At 33.6% G+C, this 8,496-nt stretch overlaps 1 protein-coding gene across 2 annotated transcripts; it reads right to left on the bottom strand.

Moving 5' to 3' along the window:
* Window positions 1-2,862: 2,862 nt before the first annotated feature.
* Window positions 2,863-5,852, bottom strand: LOC107474730 (50S ribosomal protein L6, chloroplastic). Of its 2 annotated transcripts, XM_016094374.3 has the most exons (4): window positions 5,334-5,852; window positions 5,114-5,226; window positions 3,933-4,241; window positions 2,863-3,414 (listed from the first exon to the last, which is right to left on the bottom strand). In XM_016094374.3, exons 2-4 carry the CDS (start codon window positions 5,146-5,148, stop codon window positions 3,078-3,080), a joined length of 681 nt encoding a protein of 226 aa, XP_015949860.1. In that variant the 5' UTR covers window positions 5,149-5,226; window positions 5,334-5,852; the 3' UTR covers window positions 2,863-3,077. The 2 variants fall into 2 exon arrangements, with proteins under 2 accessions (XP_015949860.1, XP_015949859.1); XM_016094373.3 differs by having other exon boundaries at window positions 5,114-5,852.
* Window positions 5,853-8,496: the final 2,644 nt, after the last annotated feature.

Raw genomic sequence — 8,496 nt, 5'->3', positions numbered from 1 at the left:
GCTACATGTAATCAGTTGATTCTTAATTTCGTTTCCCTTCCTATTTGTGCCCCGAACTCTTGTAGAAAAACCTGCAGCCTTGGCGTAGTTCCTGTAAAATTTTCCAGCATCTTCAAGGGTGGTAAAGGTCATTCCGACCTTTGGAACAAGCTCGTCATCAACAACCGAGAGAGGCTGCACAATACACCGTGTCAGAACTGTGAATATACCCATAGATATGATTCAAATACACCCAATCATGTCTAATATGATACACCCGAACCGCAACAACTCAACTACAGAATGACCTTTAAACCCATAAACTGTCAATACACAGGCTGCAGAATACACCATGTCAAAAACTAAAAAGACACCCAATCATGTCTGATATAATACACCTGAACAACAACAACTCAATTAAAAATAACAAAAAACCAGTAAAGTGTAGATACACCCACACTTCTAGCTAAAATACACCCAAATAAGAATTGATCTACACCCGAGCGTCTGCTATAAATTCCAGGTAATTAATCACAACTAATACATTGAATCGACAGATTCATGTTAACGTGTTACTTTCACAGTCAATGTTCAGCAATTTTTAAACTACACAATGCTATACAAATTACTGAAAGAAAATTCATACTAATCCTATGTAAATCAAACCTCAGGAACTTCGTTAGATTTAAATTCATAATCCACTTCGCCTGGATTCAGCTGACAATCTGAGGTTGAATGATCCATTATCTTCAAAACGAGTTCAAACTTTGATTTCAGAAAACAACAAATCAAAATAGAAAACGAAGCTCGAGTTGCAGAGAGAGAAAAAGGTAACGTAAACGAAGAGCATACCAGTGAGAAAAGGAGAGGAAAAGATCGATGGAGAAGAATGAGGGAAGACGCGCGAGAAGAAGAACAACCAAATCTTAAAATAACGAAAACGAAGAAAGAAACAAATATTTTAAATTTGGTAGTTAGATATACGCGGAATGTTATATAGCGCGTGTAATCAACGTACATAGAGCAGCGCGTATTTTGATTTTATTATTTAATAAACTTGTAAAGCATACAAGTCTTAGAACTTTTCCGTTTCTCAATTAGCTGAACACAAAACTTTAAATTTGTGCATTAGGGTGCCTAACCATTTTCAATTAGCATGAATGGTTGATCCCCCACTAGAGGTTAGAGCATAGGATAATCAATAATTGTCGATCTAGAATACTGCGCACCCAACAAATTAATACGAGCAATTGATTATAAATTTAATGTTAGTTACTGAATTCATGAAATTGTAATTAATAATTTTATGATTTATTGAAATAAATTAGTTTTAAAATTATTTTAAAATATGAAATTACTAAATAGCTTTTTTACATTTATAGTAATGAGATTTAAGTTTTAAAGTTTAAACACAAAATATCATGCATTCTATCATTTATTTATGACAATAAGAACATCTAATAAAGTGATCGAATTTTAATTTTCATCTTTCAGCATTATATTTGACAACTTTCTATGAACACACAGAATTTTTAATTAGATGAACATTAAAATTCACAGTATGCCTAGTGTCTCACCAATTTCAATTAGCATGTACATGACTAGTCCAACATTGGGGGTTTATAGCTTATTAGGAAATCCAACTAGTAATGTGGAATACTATTTGTGTACTACACATCTAGCAAATATTAGTAGTAATATATCGCACAAACATATTACATATTCTATATAATTGGGTAATTTTGGATGTTACAATCGTTGAATGTTATGAAATGTTACGGAAAATTAAACATGAATATTGCAACATTTTTATTACTTTTTAAAAAGATTTGGATAGTAAAATTTGTTAACATACAATGCTAGTTAATAAAAATAATTTTAAATATAGACAATAATTAGAGTAAGCACTCAAAATAATCCTAAAAAATTGCAAATTGAATAAAATATTATAAGAATGCTATTATTGTAAATTTTTTAATTTTCAAATTGAGAAATATTAGATGTTGATATTCATTCTAAAACTTAAAAAGATGTTCATTCTAAAGAATTTTTAATTTTTTAATTTATGACNTAATGTAACATTTTAAATATCTTTTTTGGTACTTTGGCAATAATAAAGTTCTAATTAAACTCAAAATGGCATGCATTATTCTATAACTTATGAGCATAGGGTATTAATAAAGTGAACTTTTTATTTTGTCTTTCCAATATTATATTTCACAATTTTCTAGAAATACTCTAATTCTCAATTAGCTGAACACAAAACTTTGTACATTAGGAGTTAGAGGATTGGATAATTAATAATTGTGGATTTAGAATAGTGCGCACCTAACAAATAATAATACTAGCAATTGATTATAATGTGATCTACAGTGAGTTAGTCAGTGACAAAATGAATTACAGAGCTCTTAAGCTAGCAAGGAAGAGATATGACGACAACGAGAAGGCCTTGTATGGCAATAATAGCCTAATATTACTGATAATGAATATTTTTGCCGATTGATTTGTATTATAGTGAATAATTTTGAGGATTAATTTAAATAACAATTAATATTAATTTTGAGGACTAATTTTATGACAATTAATATTTTGGAAACTAAATTGACTGTTATTTATCCAGGGACTAATTTGTCTTTTTCGTACTCGTGACACTTAATATCTGACATGGCAACTTAATGTGTCACGTAGGACAGTTTCGACAAGAACCAATGCTAGATATGGAGTTAAATGTTGGGGACTAACCACTAACGAGCTAATTAATTTTAGTTGGAGACTAAAGTGTCTCGTCCAAAGTTTCTTGAGGACTAAAATGGATAAATACTCTTTAATCTCTTTTTTTTAACTACAAGACTTAAACTTGTTACCTTTCACCAGAAGAAAAACTTGTATCATAGTTTTCTTTTCCTAACCAAACTAATTACATTGACATTATAATAAATTTGGCCACGATTAAAAGACCATAAGTAGAGAAGATGTGATTCTAGCTTACGATAATCAATATGAATTTCTTTGGCTTGGAACTTTAGTATTTTTCATTACTAACTAACAAATGAGAAAATCAACATGAAGTAAATGAAAAATGAAAACTGAAGCCACAGTTACTTCTTCTTCCCTGCTTTTCCTTCTTTTCTCCTTATAATTTCATCAGCATATTTGATACCCTTACCTTTGTATGGTTCCGGGGGTCTCCATCTACGAATTGAAGCAGCAAACTGGCCAATATCAGACTTGTCATATCCGCTGATGGTGATTCTGGTGTTTTCTTCTACTTTCACTTTCAGGCCATCAGGAATTGTCATCTTAACAGGGTGAGAGAATCCAAGATTCAGCACTATCTCTTTTCCTTCTACCATGGCACGGTATCCAACACCGACCAGTTGAAGTTTCTTTTCAAAACCTTTAGATACTCCAACGACCAAGTTGTCTGTAAGCGTCCTAATAACATTCATTCGTTTATTCGTGAAGGAATGCAGGAGTTAATATATGAGTATGTATATGCACAAATGAAAAGGTTCTCTAACAACAATAAGAAAGTCAATGTATAGTATCTGGAAAATGTAAGCATCAATTTAAATTAAAGCCTTTAGGATGCTACTACGTCTGCTCCATGACACAAACAACCAATTCCTAAATCTACCAATGGAAAGTTCTAACTCACCTGAGGAAAAGCATATCCTAGTTGCTATGGCGTCTATAAATCAAAAGGCATATCCTAATCGATGTTTTCCTGTAATGAGAATTTAACATCTACAGATGAATAAAAGTTTATAAATTTATAGCATATAGTAAAAAAGTAGTCTTGTTTACTACTAATAGATTAAATCTTGTAGCACAATTTTGTTTAACTGCATTAAGTATAAATCCAAAGACAAGTAGCATGTATTGAGATAAAAACAGAGATGACATGTTCCAAGTCTTAAAAAATTAAAAGAGGGATCAGTAAAAAGAAATACCTAAAAAGCCCATGCATTTGATTAGCCCTTCTAGTTTCGACCGCCTTTCTAACCCTTAGGGCCCCTGACTCCTGTCTCTCAACAATCACTTCACGAGGATAAGTTAATCCAAGTTCTCCCAGGGGACCTTTTACCTGTATATCCTGCCCTTCTAATTTGATTTTAACATTGGATGGCACTTCAATTGGTTGCTTTCCAATTCGTGACTCCTTACATTCTATAGTCATTCTACGGAAACCAACATTTGCAGCAGGAAGAGTTGAAACTCTGACCTTATTTCTCTCACCCAAAAAGACTGTCTTCAAATTGCTGAAATAGGATAGCACACGATCAGTGAGGCTTTTCAAATTTATAAATTAATTAATTTGATTTAATAGGTTTCCATCATGCAATAAATTGTACTACTCTATTGAATCCAACAAAGGAATAATCAAGAAAATACAACACCCAAGAGAATCCAAGATTAAGTACAAAGCCTCGTTAAACTTAACTTGATGCTCAAGTTAATTAAGTATCCAAAATGTAATTTCAATGTCCTACTAGAAGACAACAGCCGCTTCACATTAACAACAAGAAGAATCTATTAACCATGTAGAACTTTTTAGAGGACTTTATGTGGAAGTCCTCTTCAAGCTTTCACATGGAGCTCTAGCACTATGAAAAACATTTCAGAAATGTATAAACATTCCTCAAATGCTACCCTTCTCCTCACAAGCATTTCACCGAATACCCAGAATGCATCTTTCATTCCTTGACATCCAATAACATGAATTATCACGTCATTATCTAAAATTATGGTCATCTTGACAACAAGACTCAGTTTACTCAAAACCCACAAATTTTCCCAAGTATGAACATAATTCCCCCGAGTATGAACATAATTAGTTGACCCAAGCTTGTACAAGAAATGAAAGAAAAACCACATTTACACGTTGAAGCAATCAGAGAGAGTTCAGAAAAATAGGGCAGCGTCAAAGTTTGGGACTTTGTGTGCTCCCATGATAAGGGAAGCTGAATTTCCATAATGGATGGGTTTTGAGTTCATTGTAATTCAACATTTCAAACCATATAATCAGCATTATTGGACAACAGTAAATTATTATTTGCTTGAAGAGGAACTGAATTTGCGCAACAGAAACAAGGAATAGTAATATTTAGAGACAAAGGTAAAATTTTTTTACCTGATCTGAATAGAAGAGGTAACCGAGGAAGCCATTGTTAGAACTCAGAAGCTTCTGCTTCTTCTTCTTCCCCCAACAAGTAAAAAGCCGTATCCAAGTAGCTAGCTACTTATCTGCTATCAATGAAGGGTAATTTAGTAATTACATCTTCCAAACGAAGAATCAGAATGGGTTCCGTTTTTCTTCTTTTTGGTCTTTGGGCTATGCCCTTCTAGCCTACCCGAAGTATGGACTGCCAACGAGAAACTGAAGTAGAAGGAGATGAAGACTGCGAGTTCCGATCAGGCCTCCGAAGTCAACAGCTCATCTTCAGTATCACTGCTGCTTTGGGATGACGCGGTAATGGCGAAGAAGCTTCTCCTAACCGCGTCTCAACACAATCCGGCTCGCTCAAACCTGTTCTGCTCAGAGACGTCGCCTGTGTCCGCCGCCACCGAGTTCACTGATTGTGGTGGTGCCGAATCCTGTCGCCGTTCCTCAGTGTTGTAGAAGATCTGGTGCTTGTAACTCAGTTGCGATTTCCCATTTATAACCCGCAACGAAACCAAGCCTGATCTGTGTTGATATCTGCAATCCTGATTTTCCTCTTAGCCTTGTTCCTGTCCGTTGAATTCTTTTGATTTGCAAAATATTTCATTCGTACATTCCACTCTTTTAGCAGTGTTAATTAATTCTCTCTAAGCTTAATTGTTGTGATATTGTGATTGAATCATAGATAATTCTAACTTCCAAGGTGGGAAAAGTATCTTTTGCTCCTTAAGGATATGGATGTTTTTATAATATAGAATAGTGTGGGGTTGTCTGGTTAATAGCAGTTTTTTTGAAAAGCTCTTATTTTAGTCACATCACATGACACTAATTCTACTTTTTGGGCCAATATAAAAACATTTCTTCTTAATTATTTTCAAAAGAGCCCAACAAACTTGTGAAGACCCTATATATTACATTGACACTGTAAAATACATTCTTAAAAAAAATTGTGTATAAATATTAATTTTCATTCGTTTATGTTAAAATAACATTTTCAACTTCATATATAAAACCTATATCGAACATTATATCAAGCATTAGTATAAAAAATATATATTCTTAAGGTGATAGTTTAAGAATTAAAACTCACAAGTAAAGTTTATGTTAAAATATCCTTTATTATACACATTATTTCGACAAAACATTAATTCCAGCTAAAGCATATAACAAATTCTCAAGGGGTATATTCCTTTTAGTTTTTAGGATTCATTTATGTTTATTTGTATTATAGATAGATTTACATTTAATTTAAAAAAACTAATATATTGTTTTCTATTAATTTTAAAATGATTAAAATTAAACCGTGAGCAATTTATGTATATTTTTTTTCTTAATTACTATATTAATTTAATGATAATACTATATGACTAAGTTATTTTGATAACTAAATTCTATTAAGTTAGTCTAATAGTTTAAAAATTGATAACTAAAAATTTTAGTTCAAGAAGAAAAAAGAAAGAGAAAAGGAACATAAGAAGAAGAAGCATAAGAAGAAGAACAAAGTTTTAGTTAGACTTAATCACAAAAATAATTTATCCATCTAATATTTTTTATAAAATCAAAGGAAGGTTGAAATTTTTTATTTTTAAATATATTAAAAATAATTAAATGCTTGACTATATGTACTTAACTAATAACATTATATGAATAATAATTAGAGCAATTAAATAATAGCACTATATTTTAATAATATTTGTATTATTCATGACATATTTGTATTACTCATGACATATCTGAGCCAGGAAAAATGAGATCTCCGGCGTGGCAGCATAGAAGAACCGGAGGTCGATGGGTTCTTGATTGGTGATTAGCGAGGAGAGGGAGGATAAGGAAGGTAGAGATGGATGAGTGCGAGCAACGAGTGCTCCGCCTCTGGCGTGGCAGCACAAACGATTGATGGCGGTGGTTAGTGGTCTGGGAAGTGAGAAGGGAGAGTGCAATTTGCTAATTTGCAAATCGAATGCGGATAAATATCGCGAATATGCAGAGATTATCCGATCCATGTTTACCCTTAGCTTTATTCATATAGTTTAGTTAAGAGAGCATGAAAATGATTTTTCTAGTGAGATATTTTAGGATAAAAAAAATATGGAATATCTTAGTAGACTAACTAGTCCTTTATATTTAGCGTTAGAGATCCATAAAAAGAGAAAAGGAAAACATCGTGTTCCAAGGGTGGAGTATTTACGACAAAGACTTTGACGCCTTGGCTTGGGGCGAAAATAATATCCTTCCATTCAGTCGTATTAGTATGGATAATGCGGCTCTCCAGAAGCATCTTCAACTCCTGGCCCAAGGTGGTATTCGGACAGTAGGGGCGTGTGCGACCTTGGCCAAGGAGTTGCAGAAGACTCCTCTTAATGCCACTCATAGCTCTTTGGTGTCTGCCCGAGCCGAGGTGGAGAGATTAATGGAGATAAAAAAAGGAACTGGAGGAGGAAAAGTCCAGGTTGACATCCGACTTAGAGAAAGCTCGGGCTAGGGTAAAAAAGGCAAAAGAGGCTACAATTATGGCAGAAGGGTTACAAAAGAAGGTCGAAGAGAGCTATACCGGAGTCTTTGCGAAAAAACTCGATCTTAAGGAGGAGTTGGAGAAGGCCAAGGAAAGATATGCCACTCTTGAGGAGTCTGTGGCCGAGGGGATGGAGGAGATGTTTGTTAATCTGAAGGCTCAAGTCCAGATCCTTGCCCCTAAGGCCGATTGATGAAGAGATTTGTTGTGATGGTCTAGAATTTCCTCAAATGAATTAATTCCAATTGTAAGTATAGATCTAAACCAACAAACAATTCTCCCAATAAAAAAAATTGGTTATCACAAGTAACAAACCCCAAATAAGAATTAATCGAAGTATTCAGACGCCAGGTCGTCTCATAAGGAATTGCAATGAAATGCTCAATTATTGGCTATGAAGAACAAAAGGGTTAAGGGATTTGGTTTTATATTGGCAAGAAAAATAAATGACAAGAAGGTAAAATGACAAGAACTAATAAAATAAAGAAAAAGAACTCTTGGCTAGACATAGGTAATTGAGATTACCATCCTTGTCTACAAACCATATATTGACAATTATGAAGAACCAAGCTCATTAAGTCTACCTCCAAGAGCTTTAAGTACATAATATCTACTCCTAAGCTTGAGGTACATCAAATGGCTTGATCAACATCAACCCATAAGTCCCAACCTATCTACTAATTAGATTAGTAGTGGGTTGGTGTCAATGAGTATCAAATTGATCACCAAGGGTTCTCAAATCACCAATTCAATGAGACCCAATGACTCAAGGTCACTCAATTCCCTTAGCCTAGGCCAAGAGCAAAGAAAACTACTCAAAAACTAAAAGAAACATTTCATC

This window comes from Arachis duranensis, chromosome 2 (assembly GCF_000817695.3).
Source record: "Arachis duranensis cultivar V14167 chromosome 2, aradu.V14167.gnm2.J7QH, whole genome shotgun sequence".
Classification (NCBI taxonomy): Eukaryota; Viridiplantae; Streptophyta; class Magnoliopsida; order Fabales; family Fabaceae; genus Arachis; species Arachis duranensis.
The sequence above is the reverse complement of the archived record's forward strand: the minus strand, read 5'-3'. Positions and strand labels throughout refer to the sequence as shown.